The sequence below is a fragment of the Podarcis liolepis genome, assembly GCF_965112155.1.
Source record: "Podarcis liolepis genome assembly, chromosome: 14".
Classification (NCBI taxonomy): Eukaryota; Metazoa; Chordata; class Lepidosauria; order Squamata; family Lacertidae; genus Podarcis; species Podarcis liolepis.
This window is the reverse complement of record NC_139569.1, coordinates 41083589-41096629: the sequence shown is the minus strand read 5'-3', so window position 1 is coordinate 41096629 and position 13041 is coordinate 41083589. Positions and strand designations below refer to the sequence as shown.

General features: G+C 46.4%; 2 protein-coding genes across 2 annotated transcripts in view; one reads left to right on the top strand and one right to left on the bottom strand.

Moving 5' to 3' along the window:
• SLC12A1 (solute carrier family 12 member 1) overlaps positions 1 to 1652 on the top strand; it is an 82361-nt gene extending 80709 nt beyond the window's left edge. The window contains exons 27-28 of the mRNA XM_083476070.1: positions 625 to 692; positions 1099 to 1652. Coding sequence (XP_083332196.1) covers positions 625 to 692; positions 1099 to 1234 — 204 coding nt within the window. The 3' untranslated portion in view covers positions 1235 to 1652. The remainder of the gene's footprint in view (positions 1 to 624; positions 693 to 1098) is intronic.
• LOC310693470 (NAD(P) transhydrogenase, mitochondrial-like) overlaps positions 1 to 13041 on the bottom strand; it is a 963907-nt gene that overhangs the window by 184973 nt on the left and 765893 nt on the right. The gene's annotated exons all lie outside the window — the stretch shown is intronic.

Here is a 13041-nt window from a genome sequence, read left to right as displayed (position 1 = left end):
CAAATAAGTAAAGGATTCTCTGCAAAAGGTGCCCGTGGAAACTGGGAAATTGTTGATCTTCAGTAGGATCATCAACTCGAAAACATGCAACAAACGAGTTTTAAGAGATTTAAAAATTAATCTCACTGTTTCATGTCTCTTAACAAAAAAATTCCTTCCAGTAGCACCTTAAAGACCAACTAAGTTAGTTCTTGGTATGAGCTTTCGTGTGCAGTACCAAGAACTAACTTAGTTGGTCTTTAAGGTGCTACTGGAAGGAATTTTTTTGTTTTGACTATGGCAGACCAACACGGCTACCTATCTGTAACATGTCTCTTAAGTAAAGCTATACTTTATAGCCATCAGTATTTCATTATGCAGCAGACTAAAAATAATTTTTGGTGCATATTAATATGGCAATGACAACGGAATATGAAATGTTTCAGGGGTTTGGTTTTTTAGGTTTTCCTCAAGCAATCATAAACTTAATGCTTCCCAATTTACAGCCCATATAATTTAGACCAAGTATGACTTACAGAAGTATGACCTGTGTGGATTTTTTATGATCACTAAACTCTGCTTTAAGTCATCTGTCAAGACCTCCAGCTTTTTTTATTGCAGTAAATTTTGTTTCTTTTTAAACAGAGCTACCGCCAGGTCCGTTTGAACGAACTCCTTCAGGAACATTCTAGAGCTGCTAATCTGATTGTTCTGTAAGTGACACAGATTTAATTTTGATTTGTTCGGAAACCAAGGCAAACTTTACCAGGAAATTTCTAAGCAAGAACTCAAGGACAAAGTACAGTGGTTTAGTGGTTCACTGGTGTCTATAAGGCCCTGTATTTGAAGCTGTTAATGGGAAGGAAAGCAATGTACTGTACAGGCTTTTGTTGACTTTTTAGCTAAGATTTTTGTGCTATTATTTGATTGTTCTTTTTAAGTGTACTTTTTTAAATCTGAGCAAGAAAAGTGTGAAAAATGGCACCCCTTTAGTAATGACTGGTCATGACATTCAGGGATGGAAAAGGCTCAGATAGTGGCTCATATGTTATTTGGAGGGGAATATTATTGCATTACTGAAGAATATTACTAATACTTTCATCCTATTCCATTCAACAGGACTCTTCCAGTAGCAAGAAAAGGAATTATATCTGATTACCTCTATATGGCTTGGTTAGAAATTCTCTCAAGGAACCTGCCTCCAGTTTTGCTCGTCCGAGGCAACCACAAAAACGTGCTAACGTTTTACTCTTAGCAAGCAAAACCTGGAATCAAATATATGCATTTTGTACATATCAGTGACACAAACGTATTTTTACAAGCGCTGAAGAGCAACAGGGTCCCAGGATCTGACACTTTACAACATACACTTCAATGACTGAAAAAAATCGCTTGGATGTCACCATTTGACAGCAAAATCCAAATCATATATATACAGTGGTGCCCCGCAAGACGAACGCCTCGCAAGACGGAAAACCCGCTAGACGAAAGGGTTTTCCGTTTTGGAGGCGCTTCGCAAAACGAATTTCCCTATGGGGTTGCTTCGCAAGACGAAAAAATCTTGCGCGTCCCCGCGGGTTTTTTTCGCTCCCCCCCTTTTCCTAAGCCGCCTATCAGCTGTTCCGCTGAAAAACCCGCTTAACAGCTGATCACGGAAAGCCGCTAGACCGCTGTAGCGCTAATCAATGGGCTTGCTTCGCAAGACGAAAAAACCGCTAGACGACGAGAATCGCGGAACGGATTCTTTTCGTCTTGCGAGGCACCACTGTAGTTATAGATATACACTAAAAACCAATCTGAGTATTCCTGTGCTCATGCTTACATAGCCAAAACTGCAATACCAATGCAGAAGAGGTCTCAGCAGACTTGCAGTAACCCCAAAGATTGTGGAATAACAACCAATTTGCAGGGAGAAAACTAAGGTGAAAAAAGAAACGCGTAGAGCTTCTAACCTCACCTGTTTTTCATGTAGTACAGTTGCCACACCACAACAAGGTACCTTCACTGTCGTTTGTTTTCCATCAGTGGTAGGAGATTTGGGTGTGGTCCTAGTCCTTTCCAACCAATATACAGTGGTGCCTCGCAAGACGAAATTAATTCGTTCCGCGAGTTTTGTCGTCTTGCGATTTTTTTCGTCTTGCGAAGCACGGTGTCGGGAAAGTTTTGGAAAAGCTTCAAAAATCACCAAAGTTTTCAAAAATCTCAAAAAAGGCTACCACACCGCGTTCTATGAGTTGCTCCTCGAAGTCAAGTCGCAACTGTATTAACGGCGTTAAGAAAAAGGAAACAAACTTGCAAGACGTTTCGTGCGAAGCAAGCCCATAGGGAAAATCGTCTTGCGAAGCAGCTCAAAAAACAAAAAACCCTTTCGTCTAGCGAGTTTTTTGTCTTGCGAGGCATTCGTCTTGCGAGGTACCACTGTACAGTAGTGCCCCGCAAGACGAATGCCTCGCAAGACAAAAAACTCGCTAGACGAAAGGTTTTTTTGTCCGCGATTTGCCTCGCAAGACGAATTCCCCTATGGGCTTGCTTCGCAAAACGAAAACGTCTCGCGACATTGTTTCCTTTGTGTAAAAACCGTTAAAACCAAGGGTGCTTAGCTTGAGCAGCTGCAGTTGCGACTTGGCTTCGAGGAGCAACTGTTAGCACGTGGTTTGGTAGCCTTTTATCAGACTTTGCTCACTTTTGAAGATTTTCCAAAACTTTTCCAGAACTTTTCCAGAACTTCTCTTTCATCCATTTGGTAAGTTAAACTTTTAAAACTTTTTGGGGGGGTTTTGGATTTTGGGTTGGGGTGTTTGGGATTCAAGGACTTGGTGTTGGGAAGGGGTTTGCGATAATCTGGGGGCTTGTGGGCCTTTTTGGGGAATTTTTATGATTTTCTGTGACCATTGTGCCAGGTTGCTTATTTTTGAAAATTTTTCTGAGTTTGAATTTCTGAGTGCTGGCTGGCTGGGGGAACAGTGGGGGAGGTTTCTGCAGAAATCTGGGGGCTTGTGGGGTTTTTTTGGGATTTTTTATGATTTTCTGTGACCATTGGGCATGGCTGTTTTTTTTTGAAAATTTTTCTGAGTTTGAATTTCTGAGTGCTGGCTGGCTAGGGGAACAGTGGGGGAGGTTTCTGCAGAAATCTGGGACCATGTGGGGGTTTTTTGGGAATTTTTATGATTTTCTGTGACCATTGGGCATGGCTGTTTTTTTTTGAAAATTTTTCTGAGTTTGAATTTCTGAGTGCTGGCTGGCTAGGGGAACAGTGGGGGAGGTTTCTGCAGAAATCTGGGACCATGTGGGGGTTTTTTGGGAATTTTTATGATTTTCTGTGACCATTGGGCATGGCTGTTTTTTTTCAAATTTTTTTTTCTGAGTTTGAATTTCTGAGTGCTGGCTGGCTGGGGGAACAGTGGGGGAGGTTTCTGCAGAAATCTGGGGGCTTGTGGGGTTTTTTTGGGATTTTTTATGATTTTCTGTGACCATTGGGCATGGCTGTTTTTTTTTGAAAATTTTTCTGAGTTTGAATTTCTGAGTGCTGGCTGGCTAGGGGAACAGTGGGGGAGGTTTCTGCAGAAATCTGGGACCATGTGGGGGTTTTTTTGGGAATTTTTATGATTTTCTGTGACCATTGGGCATGGCTGTTTTTTTTCAAATTTTTTTTTCTGAGTTTGAATTTCTGAGTGCTGGCTGGCTGGGGGAACAGTGGGGGAGGTTTCTGCAGAAATCTGGGACCATGTGGGGGTTTTTTGGGAATTTTTATGATTTTCTGTGACCATTGGGCATGGCTGTTTTTTTTCAAATTTTTTTTTCTGAGTTTGAATTTCTGAGTGCTGGCTGGCTAGGGGAACAGTGGGGGAGGTTTCTGCAGAAATCTGGGACCATGTGGGGGTTTTTTGGGAATTTTTATGATTTTCTGTGACCATTGGGCATGGCTGTTTTTTTTTGAAAATTTTTCTGAGTTTGAATTTCTGAGTGCTGGCTGGCTAGGGGAACAGTGGGGGAGGTTTCTGCAGAAATCTGGGACCATGTGGGGGTTTTTTTGGGAATTTTTATGATTTTCTGTGACCATTGGGCATGGCTGTTTTTTTTCAAATTTTTTTTTCTGAGTTTGAATTTCTGAGTGCTGGCTGGCTAGGGGAACAGTGGGGGAGGTTTCTGCAGAAATCTGGGACCATGTGGGGGTTTTTTGGGAATTTTTATGATTTTCTGTGACCATTGGGCATGGCTGTTTTTTTTCAAATTTTTTTTTCTGAGTTTGAATTTCTGAGTGCTGGCTGGCTGGGGGAACAGTGGGGGAGGTTTCTGCAGAAATCTGGGGGCTTGTGGGGTTTTTTTGGGAATTTTTATGATTTTCTGTGACCATTGGGCATGGCTGTTTTTTTTCAAATTTTTTTTTCTGAGTTTGAATTTCTGAGTGCTGGCTGGCTGGGGGAACAGTGGGGGAGGTTTCTGCAGAAATCTGGGACCATGTGGGGGTTTTTTGGGAATTTTTATGATTTTCTGTGACCATTGGGCATGGCTGTTTTTTTTTGAAAATTTTTCTGAGTTTGAATTTCTGAGTGCTGGCTGGCTAGGGGAACAGTGGGGGAGGTTTCTGCAGAAATCTGGGACCATGTGGGGGTTTTTTGGGAATTTTTATGATTTTCTGTGACCATTGGGCATGGCTGTTTTTTTTCAAATTTTTTTTTCTGAGTTTGAATTTCTGAGTGCTGGCTGGCTAGGGGAACAGTGGGGGAGGTTTCTGCAGAAATCTGGGACCATGTGGGGGTTTTTTGGGAATTTTTATGATTTTCTGTGACCACTAGGCATGGCTGTTTTTTTTTGAAATTTTGTTGTTATTTTTTGAATTTTTTTTTGTCTGGGTGGGGAAGCAGTTGGGGAGGGGTTTGCAGCAGTAGGGGAGGGGCTGGGGGAGCAGTTGAGGAGGGGTTTGCAGCAGTAGGGGAGGGGCTGGGGGAGCAGTTGAGGAGGGGTTTGCAATTTCTGTGTTATGGGTGGGTTGGTGCGTGTCTGTGGGAGCAGTTGAGGTTTTTGAAGACATTGGTGATTTTTGAAGCTTTTCCTAAACTTTTTTTACAGCCATTTGAGGTTCCTGAGGACTTCGGTGGTTGATTGCTGAAGCTTTTCCAGAACTTCTCTTTCATCCATTTGGTAAGCTCAACTTTTAAAACTTTTTTGGGGGTTTTTGGGATTTTGGATTTGGGGTTGGGGTGCTTGGGATTCAAGGCCTTGGTTCTGGGTTTTAATTTCTGTGTGGTGGGTGGCTGGGTGCTTTTGTATTTTTTGGGTTTGAAGCACATCACTGATTTTTTTTCCTGTTTCTTAGTTTACGAAGGTAGGACCTGTGCTGCCATGGGACCCAAGAAGACTGCTCCTGCGGTGGCCGGCGAGAGGAAGAAGGAGAAGGTGACGCTGGAGATGAAGAAGGACATCATTCGGAAGCACGACGGCGGAATGCGTGTGACGGACATCGCCAGGGAGTACGGCAGGAACCCATCGACCATCGGGACCATCCTGAAGATGAGGGAGAAGATCATGGCGACTGATGCAGCCAAGGGAGTCACCAGGATCGTGAGGAACCGCCCAGCTGTCCTGGAGGAGGTCGAGAAGTTGCTGCTCATCTGGATAGAAGAGAAGCAGCGTGCAGGGGACACAGTGTCTGAGGCCGTCATTTGTGAGAAGGCCAAGGCCTTGCATGCTGACCTCATCCGGGATCAGCCAGGAACCTCAGCCGAGCCAGAAGTCTTCAAGGCTAGCAGAGGTTGGTTTGACCGGTTCAAGACGAGATCTGGCATCCACAGCGTGGTCAGGCATGGAGAGGCTGCCAGTTCTGATGTTCCTGCGGCTGAAGACTTTGCAGCGGAGTTCCTGGAGCTTGTGAAGACGGAGGGCTACGTTCCGCAGCAGGTCTTCAACTGCGACGAGACCGGGCTGTTTTGGAAGAGGATGCCCAAAAGGACTTTCATCACTCAGGAGGAGTCCAGGCTGCCTGGCCACAAGCCCATGAAGGACCGTCTGACCCTGCTCTTCTGTGCCAACGCCAGCGGCGACCTGAAGATCAAGCCCCTGCTGGTGTACCACTCGGAGAACCCGCGGGCCTTCAAGAGACACAAGATCGACAAGGAGCGGCTGAGTGTCATGTGGCGATCCAACAGCAAGGCTTGGGTCACACGTGTGCTGTTTGTGGACTGGGTCAATCTTGCTTTTGGCCCTGCTGTCAAGCAGTACCTGCTGGACAACGACCTGCCGCTGAAGGCTTTGCTTCTGATGGACAATGCTCCTGCCCATCCCAAAGGCCTTGAGGTGGACTTGTTGGAGGAGTTCAGCTTCATCAACATCATGTTCCTGCCGCCTAACACCACGCCACTGCTCCAGCCGATGGATCAGCAGGTCATCGCCAATTTCAAAAAACTCTACACCAAGGAGCTTTTCAGGCGATGCTTCGAGGTGACTGACTGCACCACCATCACCCTGCGGGAATTCTGGAAGGACCACTTCGACATTGCCACCTGCTTGAAGATGGTCAACACGGCCTGGAAAGGGATCAGCCAGAGAAATTTGAATTGCGCTTGGCGCAACCTGTGGCCGGACTGTGTGGCACCAAGTGACTCTGATGCACCAGAGTCAACAGTGGTGCAGGACATTGTTGCCTTGGGGAGGACCATGGGCCTGGAGGTCACGGAGGAGGACGTCTGCGAGCTGGTAGAGGGGCACGACGACGAGCTGACCACCCAGGAGCTGGTCGAACTGCAGGCAGAGGCTGCGCTGGAGCAGGCCTCACTGGAAGAGGAGGAAGCAACTGGGGAACGGCTGTCCTCCGAAAGACTGAGGGACATTTGCCAGAGGTGGAAGGAGGTGCAGACTTTTGCAGATCTACACCACCATGAGAAGCACGTGGCACATGACGCTGGGAACTTTTATGATACGAGGGTCATGTCGTATTTCAGGGAGCTGCTGAAAAGGCGGATGAAGCAGCAGACAATGGACAGGTTCTTGACCAAGAAGCAAAGAGTGGAAGAGGAGCCTTCTTCAAGTGCTCCCCCAGAGTCTTAGAAAATGTCTGTATACTGTACTTTGTTGATTTTTAAATGTATTTCTGTCATGTTTATAAAGTTTATTTATTTTCCCTTCAATTTTTGAACTGCTCTTTACAGTATGTGTGACTTTAAAGAGCAGTTAATAAACTGTTGTTGTACCAAATTTGGCTTTGTTTGGACTTTTTTTGACCATAGGAACGCATTAATTGATTTTCAATGCATTCCTATGGGATTTCGTGCTTCGCAAGACGAAAAATTCGCTAGACGACAAAAATTGCGGAACGAATTAATTTCGTCTTGCGGGGCACCACTGTAATAGGAACATTAGAAGCTGTCTTATATTGAGTCAAATCATTGGTCCATCAAGCTTATTACTGTCTATACTGACGCAGCAGCTCTCCTGGATTTCATAGAATGATAGAATTGTAGAGTTGAAAGGGACCCTGATAATCATCTAGTCCAACCCTCTCCAATGCAGGAATATGCAGCTGTCCCGTTCAGGGATTGAACCTGCAACCTTGGCATTATCTGCACCACACTCCAATCAACATATAGATGCTGTAATCAATTTCAGATAGTAGTCCCTCTCAGCCTTTCCTGGAGATCTAAGATGAGACCTTCTGGGTGCAAAGCAGATGCTATATCCAGCTACGCCTCCTCCCCAAATTATTTGGGGAAGAATTACATTAGATTAAAATGAATTTCAAGAGATGAATGTCAATCATACTAAATCAACTCTGTAGGTTTCAAGTCAAATTTAATGAAATGCCACTTTTAAAATTTTCAAAGATTTCATCTGAACAGCATCGTTTATTACTCTAGATTTATAATTTCAAGGAATATAATGAAATGCATTTGTGATAAATTTCCACAGGGCCTTGAAATGAGTTTGATATTAAATATTTTAAATGTGTCCTAGTATGATCTGATTAGTAAAAAAATACTTTTTCCTTGGACTTGCAACAATATGTTGAATATTTCAACATCAAATCAACTAAAGTGAATTAAAATATGACTTCAATGATTTTACAATGCATGTTTTGATGTATTGTTTCTGTTTTACCATTAACATCAAACTCCGGGCGAGAGGGTAGCCTGTTGCAGGCCTGTAGCATCTTAAAGACAAATAGTACAATCCTGTGCATGTTTGCTGGGAAATTGTTCCGTGTTCAATAGAATTTACTCCTTTGTAGGTGTATTATGGATGATATCTGGGTAAGTAATCCAAACCCCTAATCTGCCATGTTGGAGAGGGTTTGGATGGAGTGGAGGTTTCTGTCTGTGCAGCCCAGCCCAGCCCAGCTGTGCCAGCAGGGAAGCTCCATCAGCAACAAGGAAGCTCCCCTGGCAAATGTACCCCAGTGCACTTGGCCTCAATGGTAGCCTCCAATCTCTGCTTAGAGTGGCCAGCAGATTCCGCTGTTGTCCCACGACAGCAACAGGCTAGATCCAGGCCAATTTACTGTGCCAGCCTAGGAACATTTCTTGCCCCCGGCCAGTGGCGTAGCGTGGGTTCTCAGCACCCGGGGCAAGGCAAGTAATTTGCGCCCCCTAACCCGTGGATTTTAGCACTTGAGTCTCTTCCGCGCCCCCCCAGATGTTGCGCCAGGTCAGCAGGCACCCCTGCACCCCCCACGCTACGCCACTGCTCCCACCACAAGTCTTCAGGACAGCCATCCGAAGGCTGGCGCGGGGAGAAGGTCTCTCCGCCCCACTGCCAGGCTTCGGAGCATCCTTCCGAAGGCTGGCGCAGGGAGAAGGTCTCTCTGCCCCACCGCCAGGCTTCGGAGCAGCCTTCCGAAGGCTGGCGCCGGGAGAAGCTCTCTCCGCCCCACCGCCAGGCTTCGGAGCAGCCATCCGAAGGCTGGCACGGGGAGGTCTCTCCGCCCCACCGCCAGACTTCGGAGCAGCCATCCGAAGGCTGGCGCGGGGAGAAGGTCTCTCCGCCCCACCACCAGGCTTCGGAGCAGCCATCCGAAGGCTGGCGCGGGGAGGTCTCTCTGCCCCACCGCCAGCCTTCGGAGGTCCGAGGACAGTGGGGTTCCTGCTTCTTCGAGGAGGGCCGGCCAAACGCGCCCCCCAAATGTTGCGCCCGGTGCGGTCGGCACCCCTGGCACCCCCCACGCTACGCCACTGCCCCCGGCTATCACTTTTTGCCCTGGTCAGCACAAGCACTGGAGGTCTGGCATTGCCTGTGCCATTCCATCAAGCCCCAGTGTGGTGTAGTGGTTAAGAGCGGTAGACTCGTAGTCTGGTGAACCGGGTTCACGTCTCTGCTCCTCCACATGCAGCTGCGGGGTGACCATGGGCTAGTTACACTTCTCTGAAGTCTCTCAGCCCTACTCACCTCACAGAGTGTTTGTTGTGGGGGAGGAAGGGAAAGGAGAATGTTAGCCGCTTTGAGACTCCTTCAGGTAGTGATAAAGCGGGATATCAAATCCAAACTCTTCTTCTTCTCTGCCTGGCAGGAGTTAGGGTGGCACCATAAGAAAGCAAGCCGAAAGCCACCATAAAGTTGGCTAAGGAATCTCCAAGAGGTATACAGTATGGGGCAGTATTTAAGCTGCCTGAAATCTATCTACACACTGGTAGAAAGCTTCCTGCCAGTAGAGTGTGAGAAAAAATTGTGGGTGGGTGGCAATAGATCTCATCTAAAGCCACCAGCCAAGGTGGTGCCAAGTGTATTGCTCTGCTTTCCCATGGCCGGATTTAGGTTTGATGAGGCCCTAAACTACTAAAGGTAATGGGGCCCTTTATATGTCCAGCTGTCCTTTGTCAACAACAAATTGTCGCTGTTTTTTTTGTTGAATATATGCAACCAGTCCATGCAGTATGTAAAGGGAAAGGGACCCGTGACCATTAGGTCCAGTCGTGACCAACTCTGGGGTTGCGGTGCTCATCTTGCTTTATTGGCCAAGGGAGCCGGCATAGTTTCCAGGTCATGTGGCCAGCATGACTAAGCTGCTTCTGGCGAACCAGAGCAGCACACGGAAACGCTGTTTACATTCCCACCGGAGCGGTACCTATTTATCTACTGGCACTTTGACGTGCTTTCGAACTGCTAGGTTGGCAGGAGCAGGGACAGAGCAACGGGAGCCCACCCCGTTGCGGGAATTCGAACTGCCGACCTCCGTGTCCCCCTTGCAGCATGTAGGCACCCTATATACAAAAATGAGCAAACCAGAGATATTTTAGGGAGCAGGCTAGCAGACGGGGCCCATTACTTACATCATAGGAGCCTACACAACACTGTTGCTGTATGTAGATTTTATTTGTTTTTTATCTTATATTTTGGAAATGTACATCCAGGTGTTTTTTCCTTTAAATTTTTTGGGGGGCCCCAAGAGAATGGGTCCCTAAGCTGTAGCTTGTTTCGCTTATACGTAAATCCGGCACTGTGCTTGCGTTTGGACCACATCAGTGAGGCCGAGGAGGTGGTTTTTTGTCTGGGCAGTACCTCCATATACACTGCCCAGACTTGCACCTCAGAGAGGTCACTTTGGTGCTGCTATTGCAGCAATAACAACACAGGAGGTAACAGTTACGAGTTGCCGGTCTCTGCAGCCACAGCAGGCGCTGTGATTCTCCAAAAGTTTGACTTCGCACCAGAGGCGCACTTCATTGTCTCTCGAGACAGACAGGTGCCAACAATACATACACCTGTGTGTTGAGAGGGGGAGAAATGCAAAACAGTCTGTGACAGCTCAAATGAAGTTTAAAGGTGCAAGCAAGGTGACTATTCACAACAGTATCCGCTGATAATACAGTCATCTTAAATTGCTAATAATCTAATATGTCTTAAATGCTCTTCAAAGGCATATGGTAGCTTTTCTCAATTAAAATAATTTTGCTATGTAACAGTTCTATTTACATTGCTCAGATATCACAATCATAAGAACACTTTCAAACAGGCCCCATTGAATACACTGGGGTTTGCTACTAAAAGAGGTCCGAGTACTTTTCCTGTTTTGAACTTTTGCACTTGGGGGGGGGAAGGTAATTAAAAGACACTCATTTACACCTCCAGCACCCCCTGTCACTTTGTGCTCCCCTAGATACAGTGGTGCCTTGCAAGACAAAATTAATTCGTTCCGCAAGTTTTTTCTTCTTGCGAGTTTTTCGTCTTGCGAAGCACGGTTTCCCATAGGAATGCATTGAAAATCAATTAATGCGTTCCTTTGGAAACCGCTTGCCAGGCTGGCGGTGCGGAGAAGGGCTTTTCTCCCCACCGCAAGCCTTCAGGACAGGTACAGGAACAGAGGGGAAGGGGCGCAGCGCTTCTCCTGTTCCCGGGGCTTGCGTGGGAGGAGGGTTTTTCCTCCTCACCGCCAACATTCAGAATGTTGGCGGTGGGAAGGAAAACCCTCCTCCCACCGCAAGTCTTCAGGACAGCCATCCGAAGGCTGGCATGGGGAGAAGGGCCTTCCGCCCCACCGCCAGCCTTCGGAGCAGCCTTCCGAAGGCTGGCGCGGGGAGAAGGGCTTTTCTCCCCACCACCAGCCTTCGGAGGAGGTCCGAGGACAGTGGGGAAGAAGCACTGCGCTTCCCCGCTGGCCCGGAGATTTCCCTATGGGCTTTCGTCTTGCGAAGGAAGCCCATAGGGAAATTCGTTTTGCGAAGCGCCTCCAAAACGGAAAACCCTTTCGTCTAGCGGGTTTTCCGTCTTGCGAGGCGTTCGTCTTGCGGGGCACCACTGTAATTGCACCGCCATTAAGGGTTGGCACCTACTTTGGGAACCACTGGGTTAGTAGCAGACTAGAACCTGGGAGACCAGGGTTCAAATCCCCACTCATCCACGAAGCTCACCGGGATACCTTGGGCCAGTCACAGCCTCCCAGCCTAACCTACCTCACAGGGTTGTTGTGAGGAGGAAACAGGAAGGAAGAAAACTATGTATAGCTCCTTGGAAGAAAGGTGGGGTTGCAATGCAATGAATAAATGGTGACAGGTGACTAATAAATGGTGGGTTACATATTGAAATTCCATGATTTTGTTTCATTGACATTTCTAAGAGTTTGGGTTGGCAGGAGAGCGAAATCCGATCACAATGTTAGAAGCTCATCATGCAGTCGAAACAGGTTTTTTTTTTATTTATTGTACTTCTATGCCACTTTCCATTAAAATGAATCTCAAAGTGGCTTACAAGCAATAAATAACATTAGCATAACAAAACATAACCAAACATCACAAATACAGTATACATTATATAAAATAACAAATAACAGTGTTTTTTTGTATTGTAATTTATTAACAAAACAGCAACTAAAAAATAAGCTAATCACTACTTTTCCTTTTGACAAAGTAATAATAAATAAATAAATAAATAAATGTGCACCCCACCACCAAGACCATTCCACGGTAACTATCCAACCTCCAAAATTTCAACACCTCTTGCAATAGTTTGGTCCCTTTCCGTTTCAACAGTACAAATTCTACAAATACCTTCCGTATCTCCTCAAAATCATTTCTCCTGCATATCTAACCTTTTCCCATCAGCCGGTCGAAAATCATGATGAATAAATGTTAATTTATCATTAGCAGCTATGTCCCACACCTCTTCACACAATTCTTCCATCACTATTACAGCAAGTCATGATTAACAAATCCATACGGAATTTAGTATCTATAAAGCAGCATATGAACAACATTAACAAAATAGCAACTAAAAAACAACCTTAGCACCTTCAAGTTCACACACGCACCCCAGGCTTCCTAAAACCTCGGCCCTCCAGGTGTTTTTGGCCTACAACTCCCATGATCCCTAGCTAGCAGGACCAGTGGTCAGGGATGATGGGAATTGTAGTCTCAAAAAACATCTGGAGGGCCGAGGTTGAGGAAGCCTGCTTTACACCATGACTCATAACCTTTCACTAAAAGAGCAAAATCAAGAGGTATGGGGCGGGGCAGAGCACACAGCAAGGGCTGATGGGAAATGTAGTCCAAAGAACCCATAGCCCTCTGGCGGCGGGTTGAGGGGTTGCATGAATAAAGCAACGCTTCTTGCCGTGCTTGGCAGAGGCAGGTGACGCCACGG